This window comes from Polypterus senegalus, chromosome 2, assembly GCF_016835505.1.
Source record: "Polypterus senegalus isolate Bchr_013 chromosome 2, ASM1683550v1, whole genome shotgun sequence".
NCBI lineage: Eukaryota > Metazoa > Chordata > Cladistia > Polypteriformes > Polypteridae > Polypterus > Polypterus senegalus.
The window spans coordinates 42,041,775-42,069,427 of record NC_053155.1 but is presented as its reverse complement, the minus strand read 5'-3'; the positions used below and the strand labels follow the sequence as shown (position 1 = coordinate 42,069,427).

General features: G+C 37.6%; 1 protein-coding gene across 2 annotated transcripts in view; it reads left to right on the top strand.

Annotated features, from left to right (window-relative positions):
• Positions 1-20,215, top strand: part of LOC120522859 (anosmin-1) — a 252,033-nt gene extending 231,818 nt beyond the window's left edge. Inside the window, exons 10-14 of one of the 2 annotated variants that reach the window (XM_039743581.1) lie at positions 1,891-1,979; positions 7,278-7,449; positions 10,423-10,637; positions 13,856-13,997; positions 19,070-20,215. In XM_039743581.1, coding sequence (XP_039599515.1) covers positions 1,891-1,979; positions 7,278-7,449; positions 10,423-10,637; positions 13,856-13,997; positions 19,070-19,131 — 680 coding nt within the window. In that variant the 3' untranslated portion in view covers positions 19,132-20,215. The remainder of the gene's footprint in view (positions 1-1,890; positions 1,980-7,277; positions 7,450-10,422; positions 10,638-13,855; positions 13,998-19,069) is intronic. The other variant, XM_039743582.1, reaches the window with a different exon arrangement.
• Positions 20,216-27,653: the final 7,438 nt, after the last annotated feature.

Here is a 27,653-nt window from a genome sequence, read left to right as displayed (position 1 = left end):
CCCCCTAGAGACAAAGTTCTGTCATTATCATCATTAACAATCTACCACTCACTGGCACGGGGGCTGGCGGGGTGTTCTTTCTTCCTTTTTTGGCTTTTTATTCAAATTGGTGAAAGTTTTTCTTTCCTTTATTTAAAAAAAAATCAAACGTCATAGTGCTCACTTTGATATTGTGTCATTCAAATGCAAATTTCAAAAATTGCTAGTTTAATTGCATTATAATAACAGGCCATTTGTAGAAATATAGAACCATTTTTATTTTATTATATAAATGAAGTGGTCTGGAATGTTAATTGTAATGAAATGGCACCATACTGAACAGGAGGCAAGTTCAACATTAGTTTTTGGAAACTGTTTTAATGACATCAATACGCAGTCAATGGATAAAATGAACATTAGCTATTCTCATAAAATTTATGTATGGCTGTTCCTTATCTTTCAAAAATTTGGAAGTAAAACTTCATAAAAGACTGTAAGTACCTTCAGTACTTGGGTATTGCTTGCTAAAGAGTGGAAAATACGGTATTCTATCCAGGACTCAAAGTGTTTGGTGTCCTCCTTCAAACTTTTTCTGTACAGGATGGAAGATATGAAACATGCCTCTCAAACCTAGTAGCAATTGTGAATTTCTTTGGCTTTACAGTTAGAAGATAAAGTGGGCACCATTGATTTAAAATGAGCTTCAAACATGGTGCCTGTGTCTCCCGAGGTTATGCAGTTGAGCTTTGCACTTCGCACTGTACATTTAGCTCTTCAACATAAATTTAACCAATTTCTGAAATATTGAGAAAGATTCTTTCAACAAAAAGAAGGAATAATGCGATCACGTGAGCATTTGCCTTTCAGGAAATGTATCTTTTTGAATGCTTTCTCCATTTTCACGGACGTGTGCAGGATAACTGAATGCAACGGACATGCACAAATGACAAAATCCTTAAATGCAGTCCGGTTAAGTGTTTACTTGGCCACATAACTGGGTTATTCGTGGAAAAATCTACATGTAGTAACCTGGTTTCTCAAAGACCAATATCCTAATGCCTCTTATTTTTGAAACTGGATTTCTGTGAATACGTGGGTTTTTAAAGCACATGTGGATGTATTCATTGTCTAAGATGGGGTTTGAACCCAATGCTAATCATTTTAGCATCCTTTATGTAAGTACAGGTTAAATGTTGAGAGACTGATAAGGTTCAATTGCATTTACAAGTATAATTTTGGAAGACATGCATGTATTTTCACTGCTACAAATGTAATAGTATGTATGTACCAGCTTTTTAATAATACGGTATCCTGTATAATCAAGCTGAGCTTGTTACTGAATACAGTGGGGTGTGTCATGATATAGAAATTATGCAGAGACAGGGAAATCTGTACATATGCTCCAGATGTTTTGGTATAGATCCTAAATTACATCCACATTTAGTTGTTTTTTTCCTATGCTCTTCAAAGCACCTCTGACCCTATCAAACAACCCAGAGGCACAGAGGGTCAGTGCAAACAATTTTCAGTAATGAGGGCGGTGGCCGCATATTGCACAACACTGTGATTTAGATGAGTTTGTAGCCTTGTGATATTGATAAAAAGGAGAATGTATTCCTTAGACCATTAGAAAAACTTGTGGAAAGCTGTAAGTGTGTGTATTTTTTGGGTAGGCTCCTAATGCTTACAAACTGCACTCCCCTGTATGCTGTAAATGTATTCAATTCTGTGTTTGAACAGTCAGTGACAGATTCCATTTCATCATTTTTCAAATGTTTTTACCTTCAGGCCAGGGAATGTGATCCAAACTTATGTCAGAATTTTCTTCGAAATTCTGGCAACATCTTACAAACATGTGGGGTAAATAGGCAAACTTTCCCTAAGGAGCTTGCTCATGTTGTCTTTTATTAGATGCCAGCATTGGCCGTTACCACGTCCAGTGGATGCCAGAATCCTGCATTCACAATGAAACGAAGGAACCCGAGAAGACTACAACACAGGTAGGTGCTGAAAAACTTGACCTGCGTCGTTTGTTTTGCTCTTTGTATCTTATTCTGTTAACAGTGTAATTATTGATATTAATGAAGATTATATATGACCACCTTTTGAGTATCTACAGTAAATTAAATGCATTTTATCAGCTTAACAATTAACATTGTAGGCAGAAATTTACTAAAAATGAATACATTCCAAGTAATATAAGGGGAAATATGATTGACACATTCGTTAATTAATACAAGACTAAATCATTATGATTAAATATTACTGTGGTCAAAGGTAATGTCTGCCTAAATAATTTATGATCATTTTATTAATGCTTTAATATCACTTGTTGCTTTCCCAAAGGAAGATTTAGTTTCATGATCAGGCAAGTGTATACGAAAACTGGTATTTGCTCCACAAATCCTCTATATTCGTAAAGCTCCTGCAGATAGTATCAAGTCATCACTCCCGTAATACATTTCATAATACAAAAATCTGGAAAAAATGCTCCATCCATCATCCAACCCACTATAGCCTAACACAGGGGTCTCCTGGAGCCAATCCCAGGGTGCAAGGCAGGAAACAAACCCCAGGCAGGGCGCCAGCCCACTGCTGGGCACACACACCAAGCACAATTTAGAATAGACAATGCAACTAACCTGCATGTCCTTGGACTGTGGGAGGAAACTCACGCAGACATGAGGAGAACATGCAAACTCCACGCAGGGAGAACTCGGGAAGCAAACCCAGGCCTCCTTATTGCGAAGCAGCAGTGCTACCCACTGCTCCACCATGCCGCCGGAAAAAATACTCAATTTTTGTGAATATCATTTGAACTTTACAAAATAAATATATCTTAAGAATTGTTTTACATTGTAAAAGATCCCTCCAACAGAGGAGAAGCTAAATGCAATGAACAATGCAACAATCATTTAAATAGCTTTTCAAAAAGCCCCCAGCCAAGCAACACTGGCAGACGTGCTTTATAACTGAAATTTCAACATTTCAGAAAATATGTTTCAAATGAACGCAGGCTTGTTGAGAAGACATCTGCCATATAAAATAAACCATGACTTGCCAAGGTTTCATCAGCGGTGTTTGTTGAGGATTTATATATTTTTTTCCTTTATATTACAATATGCAATACATCCATTTAGAGAAAAATGAATTAGTTTCTCTCGTCCTGTGGGAGTTTAGTGAAATCGGCAAATAATGAACTATAAGAGCTGCTGACATTCTGGATAGTAGTTGTCATGGTAAGCGCACTGTGTGGACTGTTGGTCAAATGTTAAATCTGAGCCACAGTCGGGAATTGTATTTTCATACATAATGTGTAAGATATACAGTATGTGGCAATTGTGGCCAAAACTGATTGGGGGGATTTGGGGTGTTACAGTGGGCAGTTGCATTTTCATTTTTTGGGCTCCAGAGTTGACACAGTAGCATCCGTACAGTTGATAATGGAAAGATGAAAAGAAAAAAACTTCAGCCGCATACAACATTGCTAGATTTATATGAAATATTTTCTTTTGAAACAATTCCCTTTCGATTTTCATTCTATTCGCTTTGGAGTAGACCTGTGTAGCACCCCCACCACCTTCCACTTTCAAAGAGATGAATTAAATATTACTAGGATGTGATTGGAATTTTATCCTTGGGCATCAGTTCTCATTATTGGCTTTGGACCCTAGCACCCTGTCTTCACAATTTAAAAGAAGAATGTTTAGTCTACTTATATACTAGAATTAACTACTTAGAATGTTTTTCGTTAATACTATATTGTTTGGAGCATTGAGAGAAACGTGAAAATACAAGTTAGTGCAATGCAAACATATTTTTCCATCTGGCTATAAAGAGCAAAAGATAATTTTGCAGTATGGTGTATGTTGAATACAGTGCCTATTAAAATGCTCAGCCTCTTGTACAACATTGAATCACAGTGGGTTTCATTTGACTTTTTTAACATTGATCAGCAGAAAATGACTCTTTAATGTCAAAGAAGTGAAAACAGATCTCATCAAAGTGGCCAGAATGAAATACAATTATACCATACATTATCAAAGTCAGCTCAATCGTAAGCAGGGTCAAGCGGGGCTGGAGACAATCCCAGCAAGCATAGGGTGCAAGGCAGGAACAATCCGCTGGACAGGGCACCTGTTCATCACAGGGTGAACACACACACACACACACACAAACACTTGGCTCTGTTCACCATTGCCTATCCACCAAACCATCATATCTTTGAACTACGAGAGGAAACCCACGCCAACACTGGGAGAACGTGCACGCTCCATCAAACACCATGCAGGGAGGGCCCAGGACGTGAACCCAGGTCTCCTTACTGTAAGGCACCATGCCACAGTGCTGCCCTAAGTACAAATATTAAGAACAAAATAACGTATTACATAAATATTCACTCCTTTAATATGAGCTGGTTGGTTTTAGTCCTCCCAGAATTGGTTCAGTAGGGATCACCTGTCTGGGGCTTCAGTTGATTGTAGTACAAATGCATTTTATCTAGAAGGTCCAACTTGTGGTGAGTTTTGGTGGTGACCTCACCTATACGATGAAGACAAAAGACCAGACCAAGCAACTCCATGAAAAAGTGATTGAACACACAAGTTAGGGGATGGAGACAAGAAAATATCCAAGTCACTGAATACCCAGTTATATCAGTCATGAAGAGATGGAAAGGGAATGGCACAGCTGTAAATCTGCAGGCCATCCACAAAAATGGATTGATTGTGCAAGAAGAAGGCCAGTGAGGGAGGCCACAAAAAGAACCCTTTGAGAACGCTGAAAGAGTCACAAGCTACGGTGTCTGAGATAGGAGAGGCTGAGCAGACAACAATTGTTACCTGGGAGCTTCACCAGTCACACCCTTATGGACAAATAGTATAGAGAAAGTCCCTTTTAAACAAAATGATGTCTTAGCTAGAGTTTGCCAGAAGGAACATGGGAGACTGGAAAAGGCTCTATGAGACCAACACTGACATTTTTGGCCATCAGGCTAAACACCGTGTTTGGCATAAATCAATGATTGGACATTATCAAAAACACACCATTCACATAGTATAGTGGTGGCAGCATTACTCCGTGGAGATGCTTCTCCGCAGCAGAGCCTGGAAGGCTTGTGAGGGTAGAGGGTAAAGTGAATGCGACCAAATATAGGGAAATCCAAGAGGAAAACCTGATGCAGCCTGCAAGAAACCTAAACCTTAGAAGCTTCATTTTCTATCAAGACAACACCACACACAAGCATTAAGCCAAAGCTTAAGAATAAGAATGGCTTAAAACAACATTGTTAATGGAGTGGGCAAGTCGGAGTCCTGATCTGAGGAAAAATGGCAGTGTGCAGAGCTGATAAAGACCTGTGCCCACAGGCTGTCATGACTGGCAAAGGGGCTTCTACTAAATACATGCAATTAGGAGGGTGAATACTTATGTGATCAATTATTTTGTGTTTTATATCTGTAATTAATTTAGACCACATTGCTGCAGAGATCTATTTTCATTTTGACGTTAAAATCTTTTCTCTATTGATCAGTTTAGACAAAGCCAAATTAAAGCCACTGTGATACAATGTCGTGTAACAATAAAATGTGCAAAGCTCCAAGGAGGAGAACACTCTTTGTAGGCATTGTATCTGAATAACTTTAGCTTACTGTGCTTGCTTCGTTCGTTGTGAAGGCAAATTAAATTGATGTGCTTTTAGTGTGTTGTTTAATAGTCTGCATTGTGTTCCTTTAATGTGTCAGTAATGTTTTGGATAAGCTTTGGAACCCCATGATTATGTATTGATAAATGTGGATGAAAAAAAAAATTGATAGGAGGACTAATATGTGTTCTGCAGTAGGCACTGAAGTGTTTGCCACAATCACCGCACTTAAGAAAAGAGAGGAGAGAAACTTTTGAATGTTTCTTTACATCAAACTTCAATATGGGTTTACCAAAGGGGTGGCTTTGATTAGCACTCTCCATTGCCAAGGCCTTGCTAGTGTTCTTATTAAAAGTACACAGGTGATTGAGAATATTCAGCTTTACCACAGGATAGACTGTTGCATTGAGCTGTACATGTGAGAACTTATGAAATCAAAATCTAAGATATGTCAATAAACTGAGACTAGCACCGACACCCTGCAATGCTATTCTGAAATGCCTTGTTGTGAATGTACTACAAAATGCCTGCCTGTTGATAATCAAAAGTATAAAGTAAGAAGGACACAAATATCTGTTTGGTTTTCATTAAACTGAATGTGGTGAAATACAGCTCAGCCATCAAGTAATTAGGATCAGTGTAAGCAAAAAAGCATTTTCTAATGCCGATATAATATTTGCACTACTCTCCAACATTGTGCTGCACTCTCAGTAGGCAGTCACTCTGTGCTGCTCAGCTCAATGAAGCAAATGATTATGGCGAGCTTCCTGCCTTCTTTGTGCTCACCCAGCATGACCTGATCGTGGAAGTCTGCCTGAATTTCAACACAAATCTTCTACCAGATTATTTGCTTCATTTATGTAATTACTTTTTTTCCCAATCATTATATGGACATGTAATATGCAGGACAAAACCAACATACGTTATATCCAAAAAGTCTCCCACTGCACTAGATACTTTTGAGGCGTAGAAAAATTGCCCCTGCCTCCTGTGTGCATTGTTTAAAAGATGTGTCACTTAATGCATGAGATTATGAGGCAGAAATCCCAGATTGCTTGCAGCACAACTCTAGATAACCAGGAGTTTGACTCTTTTGCACTGAGATGGAAATCAGCTGTCAAATATAATAGAATTGATGTCAGCTAATTTAACATTGCCAACATGAGACTGTCAATCAAAATATCAAAAATGAAAATAAAATATCTAACATAATAAATATATACATAATACAATATACATAATAGAATCTAGTAACTATATACTGGAAATGAATAGTATTGTCACAATTGATGGCGTTAACTTTAAATACAAATTGTACAACATCGCAATCTGTTGGTCCGTGAGGTCAAAAGATGAAATCACCAGTGCTCACCTTTTTACATTAACACAAAACTCATCGACCTTTATTTAGAGACTCAATCATGTTGTAAATTAAAGATATTTTATTATCATGTAGTGTGTTCATTTTCTATTTAATATCTCATGCTTTTTTTCGATAAGTACTAGCATTTTTCTTCTTTCTTAAATCAACCTTCTTTGCTCTGTTACATTTCATTATAAATGTTGAGCCATTCTCTTTTTACAGTAGCTTGTCATAAGCATTTTAAATTGTTCCTCAAACCATCAAACATTGAATTTGTTGGGTTTTTTTCCACAGGAAAACTACATTAATCTACAAGGACTTCTGTTTTCCTGCAAGTATAAAGTGACAGTCCAGGGCATCAAAGCTAAAGGTCGTTCAAAAGCCGAAACCATGAGCTTTACTACACCCCCGTGTTCAGCTCTCAAAGGGAAAAACCTCAAGCATATCAACTGTCCCATGGAAGGTAGTAAGTTCAGACAAGGTCTCGTAGTGGGTTTCAGGGCACATGCAATATTGCTTAAAATAATCTTTATGACTGTTTGCTTTATTGTCTTTAGGGAGTTGTGTTCACCATTGCAGCTGGCATTTATATAAGCACTTATCTAAGTGCCATTTAGCCTTATTGTATTTACATTTTCTGTGTGTGTGATGTTTGGAATGAAGATGTTATGGGTTATTGCTGGGGATTAAATAACTGACCTGAGGTATTCTTGTACTTCTGATTAAATGGCTTAGTTGAACCTACAGTGCTGACGTCCCATCTGGGGTTGGTTTCTTCCTTGCTTCTGTTTCTGCCCAGGATAGGGTCAGGCTCCCTGTGCTTGTAAATCTGATTAAGCACATTTAATACATTGTTGGATGCATGTATACATTCACAGTGGAACTGTTAACATTGGCTGGGTTTCACTTTAACTGAGATGTTTTGAATTTAGCTGAATTCCCATCTGGGGTGCCTTCTCCCTACAATCTCTCTTTTTTTTCCTAGTGATTCCAATTTCTTCATTCCCAGAAGTGCTCATTGTAATTGATAGTACGTATGCATGAATGTGTCCTGTGAAGAAACGCAATCCTATCCAAGTATGCATTCTTGCTGCCAGGGGCAACTACACTATTAGAAAAAAAGGGTTGAGAAAATCTTTTTACGGAATGCTATCCATACATTTTTTGAGCCCACTACATTTTAGAGTTACAGGGAGCTGGCACACATCCCAGTATAAATGGGTACAAGACTGGAATCAAACCCAGATATCCTGTTTGTTCTGAAAATCCTGAAGCAAACATGTATGGAGTTCACCTCTGACTTTGAAAATCTTCCAGTACAGAATCCCAATTTTCAATTCCCCCCATTTTGTGGCTGATGCACTAAGCAGAGATTATCAGTTGTCTTTGTCTATTTAAGCCTCATTATTCTAATAGGGGATTCTCAGAGACTGAAACCTCCTTGAAAACAAAAAAAAAAAATAGTAGACAGATTAGTGTTCCACTGCTAGGACTCAGAAAGCTGCCTTTGATTCATTAGTGGTTTTCTGTAAAGAAATTAAGGATACACCGTACAGAAATAGTGCATGCTCAACTTCAGAGGACCAAAGAAATCATTAAGAAATAATGAGCAAGTTATTTAAACTAGGGTGTACAGAAATTGTAATGATATTGAGTTTGAATGTGCTGAACATTTTACTTTAAATATCTCACATGCTATATTTTATTGTGTTATATAGTGTATGTATGATTATGCCAGTGGAAGAAAACTAAACAGCATTATAGATTTATTGATTCATAGTCATTTTGTCAATGATCGCCTCTAAAAATGACATGGTGGTACAATAGTTTGTGCTCTGCCACCCAGCTCCAGAAGAATCGAGTTTGAATCCTGGTCCCTTTGCTATCTGTACATATTGTGCATGTCACTAGCTGCATTTTTCTTCTGGTAACTCCAGTTTTCCTCTTATGGCCTGTTAGGTTTTTTGTCAACTCTGTTTTAGCTTGGTATGAATGACTGTATTTGTCAGGAAAGGACAGGATTTACATCTGGGATTTACATGGGTAAATCTTAAAGTAAAAGTAATTTTAAAATGACACCATGACTGTAATAGAAGCCAACACAATAAAATGCTTTCATGATGGCTTATGGGTACTTCAAAAACTCACAACACAGCCTATGCCAAGATCAAATAAACATTGCACTATTGCACCATTGTTGGACAATGTGCTGCACTGAGATTTCTTTGGGCAGAAGGAGTGAAACCTGAAGAAATTCACCAAAGGATGTTGGCACAGTATGGAAATAAAAACAGCATGACTCAAGGAATAGTTTACTAATGGGTAGAAAGGTTCAAAGCAAGAAAAACGAGTGTAACCCACAAAGCTTGATCTAGTTGACCATCAACATCATGCGCACAAGCCACCATCAACATGGCAAATGACTTCAATAAAGAAGACCGACAGACTACGTTGTCCATTATTCCTGCACATTTGGATAGGATCTATGGATCTGCACATGCATGATGACTTTGAAGATGGGAATCCAAACAGCTTACTGAACTGTATACGCCAACATCCATGGGTGAATTTCAGCAGGTTTCACTCTCTCTGCCCAAAGAAATCTCACTATGGTGCATTGTTCAACAATGGTGCAATCCTGCAGTGGAGCATCCATGTTCATTTGACCTTGGCTTCAACTAGACTAATGGCACAGTGTTGCACTCTGAATGTTTTAACTATACATACATATAAGCCATGGAAACTGTGCAGTATTGCATCAGTTTCTGTCCATTGCAGTTACTGCAAAATTTTCAAATTGCCTTTACTTTTTGATGTACCATCATATCCAATCATATTCATATTCAATTTTAGTTTCTGCCTTGCAGCCAATGCTACTAGGTTAGGCGGTGGCCCCTCATGACCCTGAAATGGATGGATGTATTACCTTAATAGGATACCAAAAATTAAGTAATTCACAGAGCAATATAACTAATATTATACCCATAGTACAATTTTAAATCTGAAATCAGTAAATCTTACATTCTTCTTCTTTCTTCTTCTTATGGGCCTTACAGTTTAGGTAATTTCATATAATTGTTGGTTCATCTTTTTTTGCACATATTCATTTATCAAGGCATAGTCATATCCATTATGTCACTGATAGTAAGAATCCCCTGAGAAGAAACTAACCCTGGATATGTTATTAGTAGGTCATTATGCACTTAATGTAGTCTTCATCTAAGCTACCATCATTTTATTTGACTGTGAGGAGAATCCAGAGACCTCAAAGTAAGCTACAAGATACAGAAAAAAAAATGTGTGAACTGCACAAAAAAGTAGGAAGGAAACTGTGATCCGAGAGTAAAGGATAGCAACTACCTAATTCTTTTTACTTTTACTTTGCTTTTTAAGTAAGATTACTTTTTATACATAACATTCTCTGTGTTTCCCATTACAGCTGTCTCAAAAGTTTTAGCAAAACCTGAAAATCTGTCTGCAACGTTCCTCATTCAAGATGGAAACATTACCGGAAACTTCTTTTGGAGAATATCAAGAGCAACTTTACAGCAGCCAGTAACAGGTTTCCAGGTTACTTGGGCAGAGGTCACCACAGAAAGCAGGCAGAACAGCTTACCAAACAGCATCATCTCCCAGTCTCAGATTCTACCTCCGGTAAGGCCTCCTTCTTACCAGTATGTTTGTCGGAAAGACTTCTCAGTTATGCAACACTAGTTCCATCTGTAAGCAACAAGAACAAGAACTAGACTCAGTTAATGGCGCAGTTGATCATCATAGAGTACTTCACTCACCCATGCTCATAAGTACATACTGGAAAATTTTTTAAGCAATTCTTTAAAGTAAATTGCAGAGACCTAAAATGTATTTATTATACCTGGAGAAAACCGGGAGTCGCATAAAGAAGAAAACTGTTTAAGGTATATAGGGCTACTAAAAATTAGAACAGCAGCATACCCACCAGTAGTAAATAAGTGAAAAAATGGAAAAACATCTACTTTTGTTTTTTTTTTTGTTTTACTCTAATATGATTGTAGCATTTGATCAATCAAATAAGTGTGAAGAAATGAATATTCTCCTCCCATTGTATGTTAACAGGTAAATGGTAACATCAGGGACTATTGAATGAAGTTTTAATATCTCATTCACCTTTAGGATTTGTAAATAAATAAGATGTGAGTTAGATATTTGGTGAAATCACTTATACTTTCTTGTTGAGTAAAATTATCTTTCATGTAGAATATTGTCACAGAACAGTGTTCATGTGAGCTTAAATGACATTTTACGAGGTGGTACACAAAAATAACCGGAATTGGAAAGAAATAGTTTTAATAATTTTTACTTAATGAAACTTTAGTCTCCTTCAATGTACTCTTCATGTAAATGAACGTTCTTGTCCCTACCGTGGAGGAAGTCAAAGAAAAATTGCTGCAGACGTTGGGCAACGTTCCTCTTCAGCGATTCCAAAAATGGTTCCACCAGTGGGAAAACCGTTGAGACAAGTACTTTCATTTACATGAAGAGTACTTTGAAGGAGACTAAAGTTATTTTTGTGTACCCCCTCATTACATTCAAAAGACAGTATGTATCAGCTACAAATAAAGAGCAGGTTCCTAATATATTATTATGGAACGTAGTGATAATAGGTCTAAATATTGTGCCATTCGATTTTAAATCATGAAAAATTTTTACTGACCTGCTTCTACATGCTCAGGGAACAAACTCTCTATGAACAATCTGTGAATGTCAAAACGCGATCATCATTGTCTCTTTAATATCTGCCCTGGTAGTTTGGAGAAAAATGTCACTGAAATCACATGCACAATTAACAAGACTTACCTAATAGCATATTCTATAATTGCACTCTACTCCTCTGCTAATGGCGGAAAATTTGGGTCCCCCCTCATATGGTCTTTTTACGTTTTTAATCTAAAGGACAGTGTCTTTGTGCTAATTTTAATTATACTCAACATTAATTTCTAGGGAGATTCAGACAACATGGGTATCTAAAAACATTCCAAAGGACAAGATTAGTTTCTCTTCTTTGCTGCTGAGAAAAAAATAATCATCTTCTTATGTCAATTAGCAATGCACCACTCTTTTTAAAAAGTGGTAACATATTCTCACTGCTACAAACTGAAAGGGTCATGTTTTGGGGGAAGTTACTGTACATCTAAATCCGAAGAATGTCTGATATAATGACATCATTGGCTCTTAGGAAGACATTGTCATTCACAACTTGTGATGTTTCAAGCCATCCTTGTGAATAAATAATTCATATCAGAACACAAAATTTCACATAATTATGATTATCTATACTAATAAAAGGCAAAGCCCTCACTGACTCACTCACTCACTCACTCACTCACTCACTCACTCACTAATCACTAATTCTCCAACTTCCCGTGTAGGTAGAAGGCTGAAATTTGGCAGGCTCATTCCTTACAGCTTACTTACAAAAGTTAAGCAGGTTTCATTTCGAAATTCTACGCGTAACGGTCATAACGGTCGACAACGTCTGCCATGTTAAACTTTCTTATTTATGGCCCCATCTTCACGAAATTTGGTAGGTGGCTTCCCTGCGCTAACCGAAACCAATGTACGTACTTATTTCGGTGGTATGACACCACTGTCGGCCGCCATATTGGAACTTTCTAACAGTCTTTGTTACTTATGGGCCCATCTAAAAGAAATTTGGTACGCAGGTTCCCAACGTTAACTGAATCCTACTTACGTACATATATACGTCCATAGCCTGCAGCTCGGTCACCGTGTTAAGTGGCGTTGGGTCCCCCATCCCCGCGCCTCCCACGTTGTTGGCTGCCTGCCTATATACGGCCATCCGTCGCTCCTTGCTTTGCCACGGTATTCACGTCTCCCTGCTGATAACTGCAGCCTTTTTATTTAATCCACGGCTTCTCCGCTGTTTTATTCTTCGTTTATTATGATTATAGTTATTGTGTAGGTATTTTAGATTTACTTTATCATTCCAACCGTACCCCCATTAACATGTCTATCAAGGTGATCACCCTCAATCAAAGAACTGTCACTTACCGAGTGGTTTCCATGCCCGGAGATGGCGCCTGCCTTTTCCATTCTCTGTGTTACATATTGCATGGCCATATCAGGCTCACTCTTGATATCCGGAGGAACATTGTGTCTTATGTATTGAATGGCTGGGACAGGTTCAAGGTGTGGACTGATGACAGTACAGACGATAATTATACTACACTGGAGCACTATAAGAGTGAAATGCTTAAGCCCTTCACCTATGGTTCTGCATGTGAGTTGATGGCTACTGCTGAATTGTTCGGTTGTCACTTTCAAGTGTACTGAAATGGCCAAATATTTTACACCTTTCGACAACCGCCAATGCCTCTTAAACATCTTAGATTGACAGGTGACGATTTGAGTAGTGGACACTTTGATGTTTATGAATGTTTAAACTCTCAAAAGCTAGATGTGAAGTTATCAATGAAACCGGTTGTATGCTTACAACAATTGACAGATGCCGAATGTCATTTCAACACAAGTCCTGCAAATACTGTCGTAATTGAAACAAACCATGAAACTCAAATCGATTATGACAGCTGCAATCCAAGCTGTGAGATTTGAAACAAGATTACTGTTCACATGGCCAACTGTACGTTGCATGCTCAAGAGTAAGCTCAGCGCACAGCTTGGTCATATTACAACTGGAGGGCCGAACTCACAATGTGGTATACAAAGAGATCCTTAATAAATAATCATTGGTATATTTTCCCTCAGTTTAGAAAGGTTTACTTTTCTTCTTAATAAAAAATTTAAGGTAGTACTTTACCGCTGCAAAGCACGGGTATTTTTCTAGTTGTTAATATGGTGCATTATTCTTTTAGGATCACCATCTCCTCACGGTGTCTAATCTGAGGCCTTCAACATTTTACCGGCTGGAAGTGCAAGTTCTAACAACAGCAGGAGAAGGTCCAGCAACTGTTAAAACTTTTCAGACTCCAGACATTCTGCCGGCACTCTCTCACAGTAAGTGAATACAAAATATGTGATATGCGCAAAATACATGCACCATGACTTTATTTTTGAGTTTTTTTATTTACATTCATTTTTAAATTCATTTTTTATATTAAACAATGAACAACTTTACAAAAGCATTATAGTTTTCCTTTGAAAAGCTTGAAAATCTGTTATTTTTCATGAAGAAAGTCCTAAGAAATGTTATTTTTTTATTTCCCCTCACTAAGCTTCTTAAAACAACTAACTCCCCCACACAGTACACTGAGAATCTCCAGCCTTTACATAAAAAATATTATTAATGGTTATAGAAATTTTAAAAAGTAACTTTCACAAAATATTAAAATACTCCAGTTACTTTTTCCTTACTAGCGGAAATTTTTCTTCAGTTATATCACTTGTGGAAGATCAGCCCTGACACAGACAGACACAGAGACACAAGTCCAATAAGCACATACATTTTTATTTTATTTTCTTCTGACAGCACTGCACACAGTACACAAACCACCTACAAGTACTCAGTCCTTTCTTTCTTTCTTTCTTTCTTTCTTTCTTTCTTTCTTTCTTTATTTCCTTTTCTTCTCCCTTCTTCAGCCGCCTCCTCTCTCCTCCCCTCACAAGCTTAGTCCTCCTCCTCCCGACCTAGGCTCTATGAAGTGAGGCAACCTCTTTTTTATCACAACCAGATGCGCGCCAGGTGCTCCCTGATGATCCTCCTGCAGCCCTTCCAGGTATGGCAGAAGTGGTGCATGGGTACCCAGAAGCACTCCAGGTGCGCCCAGATTCTCTTCTGGCAGCACTTACTGGTGTGCTGGAAGTGCTGCAGTCCAGGGCTCCAGAATCGTTCAGGTGCCCCCTGGCGGTGACCATGTAATCCCAATGTAATCCAAGGGGGTCACCCTCTCATGTTCCGGGGGAGGCATTATCCCAAATATATCTTCTTCCCCAATTCTTTCATCCAAGGGGTGTCCCGGTGGGGCAAGGTCCATGGTCATCTCCCACGTCATCTCCCACATACTGTATAAAACATTCAGTATATTTAGCATAACTATACGTAAACACATGAAAAACGTACACAGTCCAGGTGATATTTTGGCACTGAGTAGCTGCAGTACTACCCAGTGTGCCAACCATTCATGATTTTAGTTAGATGTTCATCAGAATGAAAGTCATTACTCTGAATTATCAGCAAAACTGAGCATATTTAACGCCATCATATATCTTTACTGTAAATGTTATAATCAGAGACCATCATTACATTGTTTCAAATTGGACCAGTAACACAGCATATAGTCATTTTGATCTGCCCACCATCAATAATTTTTCATCCCTATTAGTCAATGTCTTGATTGGGCTTTTCCAAGCAATCATTCTAAACAAACCTCATGCTTTGTCTAATATATTCAGTTTCACTTACTCCTGTCTCATTTAGAATATGACTCTCCTATCATTGTGCATCTCAAATGTCTAATCGTGAATTGACCAGAATAAAACCGCCTCATATAACACCATGTGAAAGCCTTAAGTGATAAAGCCTGAAACAGAAAACGAAATGAAATTTTCTTCTGCCCAACCAAATGGAGAGTGCATTGCCTGATGTTTTTCTAAAGTTTACTCATCCCTGTTGATACTAACATGTGACAAAGCTTTCAGTTACACTATGGCGATAGAACACTGTGGTAATTAATTACGACTTGCCTCAGGATTTTCGTACGCTGGAGTTAACTGCTGTAACAAAATGAAAAGCCGTTTAGTAAAGCTAATTGACATGAGAAGAATAACTGCATCTATATTTCTATGCCTCAGGTGAGAGTCTTAAACCTATGCTTACCAATCAGAAATGGGTTTATTGTGCTCCTTTTCACTTTATAACCTGCTCATCCAGCTTATGTCAGACTTGTTTAAACAATAGTTTTGATTTATTGCTTGAGGAGCCCAACTACTAAGAGATGAGGCAAGCTTTGGGTCACCTATGCTAAAAGCATTATAGCAAACTAGTATAGCTGAAAATAAGTTTTTTATTTTTTTTTAATTGCTTGAGAAATATATAATTAAGAAAAAACACAACTTTAAAAATAAAAATAAATTAGGTTTCCTTTAGTAAGATAATTCTCCAAGAGAACGGTGACACTGAATGGCAAATATTTTCCTTCCTGAACACTTTTGGGTGTATCTTTTTGCTTTTCTTTTCTTATTCTGCACCATTTTATTGCAATTGCCCTTTTTTGTGATTTCCTCTCATATTACTTTACCTATACATTTCAACAACAGAGTGAGTGTAGGGCTATGTCAACATGCATATACTGTACATAGGAAAGAAATGTTCGAGGTAATTTCCACACTGAAAAACAAAGAAGGATAAAGACACAATGTTTCATCCATAGAGCCTTCATCTGGTGTGTAACTGAAAAGGAAAACACAGCTACCAAGTATAGGAGGGGAAGGAGGGAACAAAGCAGGGATAGATAAAAAGGTGAGAGTTGGTGAGAAAAAGCTGCCATTAGAGGCAATGAAGAGAAAGGTTGAAAAGTAAGTCATTCAGACCTGGAGAAATATCTGATCCCAATTTGAGAATGAACTTAGCTTCTTCTATTTCTCTGTGCAAAGTATCTTTGATGATCAGTGAATGGACACAAACAGAGAGATCACTGTGGCTGTGATCAAGGGATGTGAAGTGTTTTACAATAGGCTTTGTGAGGACTTTGATCTTAACAGCTTGAACTTGCGCTGTTCTGCTAGCCATCTCCCTGTTTCACCTATGTAGATGACTGGACCATTCCTACAAGAAATTGTTAGAAAATTTGGAATTTAACAGAGGACTAGTTACAAGGGTACAACTACACCTGGAGCATCTGTGGTGATCTAGAAGTAGTGGCACTGCTACTGGGAATACAGCTTGAATTTTGCAAGTACTTTTATTTAATTTGAGAATGGGATAGTCTTAAGGCCACTCTATCAGCATTTGGTTCCAGGGCAGAAGAGTGTGACACATAAACCACTTGTCGACGAAGATTTTTTTTGCCTCCTCCTCATATGACACCTCAAATGATGAAAAATCTTGTGAAAGCAAGGTGAAGAATTTCTATATTTGAGACAAATGTTCCCACAAATGATTGATGCTAAGATTAATGAAGGCAATTTTGGTGCTCCACATATCAGACACATCATTAATGACAAGCAGTTTGAAGATCTATTAGTGGGGCCTTAAGAAATTGCACAGAAAGCATTTGAGAATGTTGTTGAGAATGTTCTTGGCAACTACAGAGCATGGATAGAATTTCTAGGCACAGCCAGGGTGTTGAGGGGGTCCGGTTTGGTGAACTCAGGATTGGGTCACTGCTTTTTGCAGATGATGTTGTCCTGTTTGCTTTTTCAGGCTGTGATCTTCAGCTCTCTCTGAATCGGTTCACAGCTGAGTGTGAAGCGGCTGGGATGGGAATCAGCACCTCAAATTTCCGAGACCATGGTCCTCAGGCGGAAAAGGGTGGAGTGCCCTCTCAGGGTTGGGAGCGAGAGGAGGAGTTCAAGTATCACAGGGTCTTGTTCACGAGTGAGGGAAGAATGGAGCGTAAGATCAACAGGCAGATCATTGCGGCGTCCAAAGTGATGTGGGCTCTGCATCGGTCTGTCGTGCTAAAAAAGGAGCTTAGCTGTAAGGCAAAGCTCTCAATTTGCCAGTCGATCTGTGTTCCTACCCTCACCTCTGGTCATGAGCTATGGGTAGTGACGGAAAGAACGAGATCGCGAATACAAGCGGCTGAAATGAGTTTCCTCCACAGGGTGTCTGGGCTTTCCCTTAAAGATAGGGTGAGAAGCTCAGTCATCTGGGATGGGTTCAGAGTAGAGCCGCTACTCCTCCACATCGAGAAGAGTCAGATGAGGTGGCTCGGGCATCTGATCAGGATGTCTCCTGGACGTCTCCCTGGCGAGGTGTTCCGAGCACGTCCAACTGGGAGGAGGCCCCGGGGAAGACCCAGGACACGCTGGAGGGACTATGTCTCCCGACTGGCCTGGGAACGCCTCGGGATTCCCCCGGAAGAGCTAGAAGAAGTGGCCGGGGAGAGGGAAGTCTGGGCATCCCTGCTCAATCTGCTGCCCCCATGACCCAACCTCAGATAAGCAGAAGAGGATGGATGGATGGACTACAGAGCATTAAACTACGCCTAGATGGTTGACAACATTCTTCAAGCATACAAAACCATGAAGTGCAACATGTCGCTGAAGATTAATTTTCTAAATTCACACTTGGACTTCCTTCCTGCTAATCTTGGTGCAGTCAGTGATAAACATGGTGAAAAGTTTCACCAGGGCATTGCAATGATATAAAAAGCAGTATCAAGGCAAGTGAAATCCGTCCATGCTGGCCAACTGAAATGCAACGTAAGAAGCACTAAATACCAACAATAATCAGAAGCAAATCATTTTAATTTAATTGGACTTAAGCAATGTGTCAACATCATTAAGTAGTTAAACACGCTAAATTCCATAAAAATGAAATCCTACATGATACAGTCAATCTGAAATTATATTGGAGCTCAGCTTGAAGGTATCCATCATAATCACCCAAACATTTTCAGGAAGCAAAACTTTTGAAAAAATGTGTTGTCTGTTGAAACTAATCTGCAGATCAAAGTGCCATAAAGCATATTATTGTATATTCAGTCCCCTTGTATGCCTAGCAGTAGCATGTTGTTTTTGGTAATACAATCACGATCAGATAGCAACTGCGCTCTTTAAAAACCAGGGGAATGAACTTGTGAACAGCAGCGATTCGATCACTTAAGCTACATTCAGAGGTATAAAATAATCAAAGAGTGAAAACGTTTAACACAAATAAATAAATGCAAATATACATGTTCTTTCAGCATATAACAAAAGTTTAATCAGAAGCTGATTTGAATTTTGTGTGGAAAAAGTGACATTGACTCAGCATCCAGATGTGATGTGAACACTGCAGATGAATTTAGTGTAAATGATAAATTATAGTGGGATACCATTTAGGCATAAAATGCCATTTGTACTACTTGCCATTTTTAAGTTTTTGAAGATACTCACTGATTTTGTATTTGTTTGTTTGTTTATAGGACCAAGATTAAAACACCACCATCATCAGCATCATAACAAGCCATCGGCAGAAAAATACTGACGTGTAATTCAACCTCCTGGGATGACAAATGGTGCTTTACTAATAGCGCCCGCCACAAAAAAATAAAAATGAAATGAAATATAAAAAAATACCAAGACTGTATTATATTATACATGAGGGAATGGGTGTGCTTCTTGCATAATCTCTCCCAAAGTGTTTCCTTCTTGTAAAGGCACACATCCCCTTCTGCTGTGTGACACCTATAAAATATGTTTTGGCACCCGTAATTCTCGATCATTTTGATCAAACATTTTTTTTTTCCTGCCATGAATGACGAATGGCTCCAGCAATTTGAAGACTCGAGGACCAATTGTTCCTTTAAAAGGTGTGACCTTTCTGTCTTTCTCCCCAAAACAGACAATATATTTCATTTGCTTTAAAAAATGAGTCAATTATTACAGTATAGTCTTTTAAAGTAGTATAGAAAAAAAGATAAAAACAATCCTAATAAGACTTTTTTCTTAATTATTCAGAAGAAGGTGTATTTTTATGATAGTATGTTGAAAAAGGAACTCAAGAGTCTATATAATACTGAGATAACAAGTGCCATAAAGTTTGTGTACAACAGCTACCACCTGTAATAATGGCTTTGGATGAATCTATTTATTACCTTTCAATAAGTAATTGTAAGTGGCGCTTAATAGTACATGATATTGATGTATAATGTTACTAAAGTGTGTGTAGTTTAACTGAAGTTACGACAGTAATTAGGATATTGCATGTAGCAATCCATTTAATTTAAACTGTAAATTAATCTCTGCAGATTGAATCATTTATGGTTTTGCATGACAAAACACAGTGTTCTGTTCTAGAGCATGAAACACAAAGGTCTTGTTACCTCTTCTGAAAATATTAACAAAATGTCAATTTTACAGAATCAGTATCAGAGGAGTCTATGACAAAAAATTGTTGACTGTAATAATGGAATGATAATTTAGTGTGAAAATGACAAATTTATGTATTTGCTAAACTGGCTGTAGAAATCTTGCTTACTTTGCAGTTATTATGAGTCAATATTTATTTATGGATGTGTTACAGAATTTTTGTCTGTGTGCATTTTGGCCCATTCTTGTTGTCTTTTTGTTTTTTACAGAAACTTCTTGTAAAGACATTTTGTAAAAATTGAATTGTAAATAGATTTTATTGTTATTTTACATCATATTTTTCATTTTAGAAACTGTATATACTGTTAATTAATAAAGAAACCTTAAACCCGTTCTCCTTGTATTAAATACTTAACACAACTTTGCCTTTCAATAATCTCACGAATTTACAAAAATCGATTGAAATTCATCATAGGAGATGAGTACACACAGCTAGTAAAAAAATGTATTCCAAGTTGTATCAAACCTTTTTGGCAGAATGAAACAAAAATATTGCTGAACAGGGCATTTGTTATAAGCTCAAGTTTCAATTTTTTTATTTACATACATTGTGCAAAAAAATAAACTGCTAGTTTTTCATCTAGTCTTGGAGCTAACTGCAGGAAAAAGCATTTTGAGTTCCACTCTAAATCATTTATTAATTTTCTACCTTCCTGCTTATCACACTAATATAGTGTACGTTCAATTTTTTTTCTTTTACAATTTTCCATGGGCGTGTTTCTGCTAGATTATTAAAAAGAACATTACAGTAGATATGATGGGAACAGGCCATTCAGCACAATACTCTCCCTATTTACTTGGCTTGTCTAAAGTGACATCAAGTCAAGATTTGAAGGTCCCTAAAGTCCTTCACTCTACCACACTGCTTGATAATTTATTCCATGTGTCAATGGTTCTTTGCATGAAGCAAAACTTCGTAAAGGTTGAGTGAAATCTGCCCTTAACAAGTTTCCAGGTTTTGTTGCAGAATTTATTTCAAAGTAGCCATTGGAATCCACAGTACAAATTCCTTTCATAATTTCCAACTCTTCAATCATGTCACCTCTTAACCTCTGTTTGGTAAAACTGAGAAGGTTCAGCTCCTTTAATTTCTCATCATAACTAACGCCTCAGTCCTGGAATCAGCCTTGTTGCTTTTCCTTGGAATTTCTCTACTTCAGTTATGTGTTTTTTGTAAGATGGGAATCTGAAACTGAACACAATACTTCAGATAAGGCCATAATAGTGTGCTATAACTTAAGCATAACCTCCTTTGACTTGTACTCCACACATCATGTTATACTGTATAACATAACATTCTGTTTGCTTTCTTGAACACTTCTGCGCACCATCTGTATGTAGACAGTGATTAGACCTCCTCATGAGGGGTACTCATAGGTGTCAGACCTCCCACTGTGTATTCAAATCTGACAGTTCTACTCCCTTCATGTAATATTTTCCATTTACTTACATTAACTTTCATCTGCTCCAGATCTGCCCAAGCCAGTTTGCTGCCAGAATCTCTGTAACAATTTGGCTGATTCTACATTATCTGCCCTTCCACGTATTTTGATATCATCTGCAAACCTAACCAGGTTATTATATTCTCTGTCCAGATCATTTATGTATATTAAAAAGAGCAGCAGCCCCAGCACTGATCCCTGAAGGTCAACACTTTAACATCACTTAATTCTGAAAACGTTCTCCTCACTAAAACGATTTTTTCCTGTGTTTGAATTCTTTTTTGCACCCAATGACACACTGTGCCTTGAACTGCCACTTCTTTAAGTTAAAAGAACATGAATAGGGCCACATGCATTCTTGGGGACATCTGTGATAATAATGGACTCCCAGCATTCCAGGCTTTGAAGTTCTGATTTGATATTCCTTCTTCCCCTTTTTTCAAATCAGATCCGTTTGTAAAGCCTATGGTGTTACTCTGTCTTACTCACATCCATTTTTTCAAAATTGTCGATTTATCTCTTCATTAACTCCTACTTTAAGACCAGTATCTGCCCAATATGTGTTGTTATGCTGGGTTTCTAGCCTTCTTTAACAATTTAGTCAATCTGGCAACAAGATCTTCTCAACACTTTATGGAATTCAGTGTTATTCTATCTTCAAAATATGAAAATCATAAACATTGTAGTTATTGTGTATGAAGGACTTTGATATGCTTTCCAAATTAAATATAGCATTTATCTCAGAATTAGCACAAAGGGTTAAGCAAACTTATTAGGAAAGCAGATGAAGGATGTAGCTGAATGTGTCATGTACCCAGTAAAACTTGACAGTTGTCACATACACAGAAAATTAAAGAAAAGAAGAACTTAAGAAATGTTTCAGAAGGGCAAGAATGTAGTGGAAGGGGACTTTTATTTTGGGTATGTAAGCAGACTGTGCTCTCTGCTGAAAACATCTCATGTCTTTTAACCAATCAGAGTATATGTCAGGTATGACACAAGCATTAATCTAGCACTGTCAATATAAACTCTGTTGTCTATAAATATGGGCTTGTACGTTTGCTCAGTGACCATTCCATCACAGACTGCTGGGATGAAGAGAAATTAAAAGACGCAATGAACAAACTTCCTCCAGCCTGGTTTCTAACTTAAAGTGGAACAATTTTCTTTCTTTAAAATATTTGCAATTTATTTTTTTCCACAGGGCATGTCTCTCTCTCTGTTATCTTGCAGACCAACTTACATCTTCCTCCAGTGTGTTTTTCAGGGTTTGGCTATGGAGCATTAGGCAGGGAAGTGGTCACTTGCACACTTTTTTTTCCCTTTCTACCCGTTTTCAATATTTGTTTGAAATCTGTGAGTACTTTTATCAGTCAATCAGTAAAAAAAGACTTTTGATTGGAGAAATGCGAGTGATCAAAGCTTTGACTGTGTGTGTCCATGTTGGATATGAGTGCAAGAAAAAGTTACTCACAATTACCGAATAAAGAAACAGTGATTTCATCTGCCGGAGTCAACATCTGAAATGTTTACTGAAAATGTGGTCCTTGGTGGCTGAGGATTAACAACCTCTCTACCGAATATTCACCAATCAAAACACAGCACTTGCTAGAGCCCACCCTCTCAAATTTGATTGGTAAAATGTCTGTTTTCATTTCATTGCATACAGTATTTCCTGTTTAGTGAAATGTCACAAAAATATGTTAAAATATAATAAAATAATTAAATAAATACAAGAAGGAACAAGCAACAACATATTTTATGACAATGTAATTATTTTTACTCATATAATAATAATACCCGTTATTATAGCACCTTTCTCATGCTCAAGGCCCTATAGTATTGTGCTTTTATGTATTTATTTATTTATTTATTTATTCTCACATTTTACAATACATTTATTTTTTTTTTGCATTTTTTGTTATTTAGGCCATTCAGATCGTTTCTCCACATAACCTAGTTCAAAGGTGACTTTTCCTCCATGTAAACTTAGTTATTAATGAGATTGGAAACAAAGCCCTATAAGGGAATGTAGGTAGACACTTCCTGCCTTACTTAGAGCCAGCAGTGAACCAGTTATTGGTTTGGGAAGAAAGTTGGAGCACAAGGAGTGAGTCAGAGCAGAGCTACCATAAAGTTTAACTAGGCAGCTACCCCCCTATGGGAGTAAAATGTTCAGGGGGCTGGCATTTATTAACTATAATAGACATAGCCATTGGTTTTGAGAGGTGGTGGCTTCAAGTAATCTTCCCCTCATTTGACAACCCCATTATTCGATCTCACATCTTTGTGCAGATTGTGTGAATTACACACACTCTTCGATCAAACATCTATGTGCAACTTACAGGAAGCCCCAAATACGCCCTCACTTTGCCCACTCTTCAATCATTCACCTGTGTGCGACTTACATGTATCTCTAAACAGGTCTCCCTTCCCACTCTACACTCTTCAATCATTCATCTGTGTGCAAATTACAGAAAACCCCAAAAGGAACCTTCCCTAACCATTACCTCCAAGGTTATTGCAATTACCTTCAAGCCTTCGGAGTTTGGATACAATATTTTTCACTTCTGCTTAGGGCAACAAAAAAACCTGAAGGTGGCCCTGAATCAAGGGAGAATATGCAAACTCAGCACATAAGACACATGAGTCAGCAATGAAACCGAGATCCAAGTATTCCTCCTTAATTTCCAGTTTTTTTTTTATTTTAGTTGGTGCTTTATATTTTATTTTTTTACCGTTGCAACTTAAACTTGTCAATTTTAGGAATATTTGGTCTTTGGATATTAATAACTATTTGGTTATAAAAAAGTTAAATGTGGTATGATAAAAGGGAAATATATGTTATCAAGATGACAGTTATGGTATCCTAAAAACATCCATCCATTTTCTGTACTCATTTATCCAGTTCAGAAAACAGAAACTGTGAAACTGTGATGCCTTCTCCAACACAGTGGAAATATGTGTCTAGACAGTGGAAATTGCACAAACCATCCAATACACAGAACAAAGTGAGAATTTGGTACTTTGACTCTCTTTCAAGTCAGTGTCTCTGCTGCTGGATAAGTGCATACATCAATGGTACAAGGCCAAGCGGTGGGGCAGGCTGTGTATTCCCACCAGCATCACTCAGATTAAATAGCTCAGTAGTCAGAAAGTGAAACGTACATGCGTAGTTGAAAACCTACATCAGTAACTGTGCCAACACACAATTTGTGGCTTGGTCCACATTGTTTGGACATTATCCACTTATAGTGTGGAAAACCTAAAATATTTACTGTGGTTCACCACTAGGCTACCAGTTATGTCTACACCACCATTTCACTGATTTCAAACTTTAAAACATATCCATTTCCTCCTCAAATTGAGACATTTGAAATTAAAGCTTTGTCAACCAGTTACAACGGGTAATGCGCTGGAGGGCAAAAAGACGAAGATCAAGTCAAAAACCATTGTGTAAAACTTGACTGTCAGTGGTTTTGTGGTGAAAGGTGCACGTATATCTTCAAAATGCCTAGTGATCGCTGTCGTTCTTGTTTTCTGCATAAGCACAGATACTGCACTGTGCAAAACTTCACTCTAAGGCATTAGGATTTTTGGCTTGTTAACCATTTGTAGAGCTCAGTTTATATAAGAAAAGCTTATATACAGTAATATGTCAATGTAAAGTTTCATGTGTTTCCTTACGATTGCACTGTTAATTGTGTCTAAGAAGAACAGGATTATGTTTTTTTTTCCAAAGGAAGGTACATTTATATATCAGGGATTTAGAAATATTGTTATTTTCCACTTTTATTCATTACATGTTACTCAAATTAAATTCACTTAAATGTATTTTCAATAAACATGTTCAGGATATAAAATAAATAAATAATTAAATTAAAATTGTATTAATTAAAGACAAAAATGAAATATTTAAGAAACAGACATACAGTAAATTCACAGCTACCCTGTATTAGATGTGTATGGAACCTAACATTAAACCAAACCACACATGAAGATGTCAGGAGGCCAACCTACTTTTATTTCAAAAGATTAATAAAATAACATTGGGATGTCAAGCTTTTAGTTACAGGACTCCTGAAGCTGTGGAATGATCTACTTGCTAATTTAAGAGATGCCCCTTCAGTCTCAGCTTTTAATTCCAGGCTGAAGAGTATTTACTTCAGTTTAGCAAACCGTGACTAAAGCTGCTGATTACCTGTACCTACTGTGTCTCTGTTCGTTACTCATTTGTACAAAAATATGAGTAATACAATAATTACAGACTGTTACTAACAATCCTATATTCTGTTTCTCTTCTTAGTATCTGGACGTGACATTTGGTGCTACTGCCCAACAATTCTGTTCTTCTGCCCCTGGAAACTTCATCTCAATTACTGGAAACCTTGGAATAATTGGACAGGAAGATACGTTCATCAGATTGGTCAGTCTGCTATGGAATGCCCAGGAGGAGTTATGGTGACCAGTTGGCTGAGGTCTCCAGGACTGTGACTGTGTCTGAGCATGAGTGATTCAATTCAGTGGCGGTCAATGGGAGTGCTCGTGTGTCCTGTGTGATGTCATTGGCACCTTTTGTTTTTCTGACACTGGAAGAACCAATTGAACACAAGAACCACCTGAATATCTGCATCATGAGTTTGGACTTGCTTTACTTATGACTCTTTTGAGTTCAAACTATATCAATATTAATGAATGAAAACTGTTACTGATGATTCTCTGCTTTATTATATTAGAATGTATTTGTTGCTTTATTTTGCACAATGCATTATTGGAATTGTTTTGAACTCACTCTATAAACAACTAATACATTTATACCCCTTTGTAAAATCAACAAAGTAGTCACACAAAAATGACATTCTAATTTCTAACAATTATTTGCTTTCAACTTTATTTTAGTGCACACTTTTTTATGGCTCATTGCTGACACTGGCCATATATCATTTAATGATTCTTTTTAGATTCAACTGAATCATTACCTGACAATGATTTGTACAATCCATTTGATTCAGGAATAAATCTTTACCCAAGAAGGAGTCACACAATTCTTCTTCATCTGATTCAATCATGACCCACAAAGTCACATGAGTCATATGATTCTCATTCACTTGTGGTTAGTAACATAACATCTTATTTTAATTATACATCTTAAATGTATTGTAATTTTTCGTCACATGATTCTCATTCACTTGTGATTAGTAACATAACATCTTATTTTAATTATGCATCTTAAATATATTGTAATTTTTTTGTGCTGAAGCAGGACAATTTCCATCCATCCATTATCCAACCCGCTATATCCCAACCACAGGGTCACAGGAGTCTGCTGGAGCCAATCCCAGCCAACACAGGGCTCTAGGCAGGAAACAAACCCTGGGCAAGGTGCCAGCCCACTGCAGGGCACACACACATCAAGCACAGACTAGGGACAATTTAGGATCACCAATGCACCTAACCTGCATGTCTTTGGACTGTGGGAGGAAACCGGAGCACCCCAAGGAAACCTACACAGACACGGGTTGAACATGCAAACTCCAGTTTTATTATTTTTCATTATTATAAACATGTTTCAGCCTGCATAATAATGCATTCTACTCTCAACAAAAAAGATAACAGTAGTATGTCTTTCATTTTCTACTGAGTACTGGGGTGTTTTCCTGAACAAAGATTTTTAGTGAAGCAGTATTATTTAGTTGTATGAAATTAAATCAAATGTGAAAAACTGGCTGTGCAAAAATTTGGGCCCCCTTGTGATTCTGCTGATTTGAATGCATGTACTTGCTCAATACTGATTACTTGCAACACCAAATTGGTTGGATTAGCTCGTTAAGCCTTGAACTTCATAGACAGGTGTGTCCAATCATGAGAAAAGGTATTTAAGGTGGTCAGTTACAAGTTGTGCTTCCCTTTGACTCTCCTTTGAAGAGTGACAGCATGGGATCCTCAAAGCAACTCTCAAAAGATCTGACCTGCAAGAACATCTTGCTGCAGTTGGTGTATCTGTACATCGTTCTACAATTCAGCGCAATTTGTACAAAGAACATCTGTATGGCAGGGTGATGAAAAAGAAGCCCTTTCTGCACTCACGCCACAAACAGAGTCGCTTGTTGTATGCAAATGCTCTTTTAGACAAGCCAGATTCATTTTGGGACAAAGTGCTTTGGACTGATGAGACAAAAACTGAGTTATTTGGTCA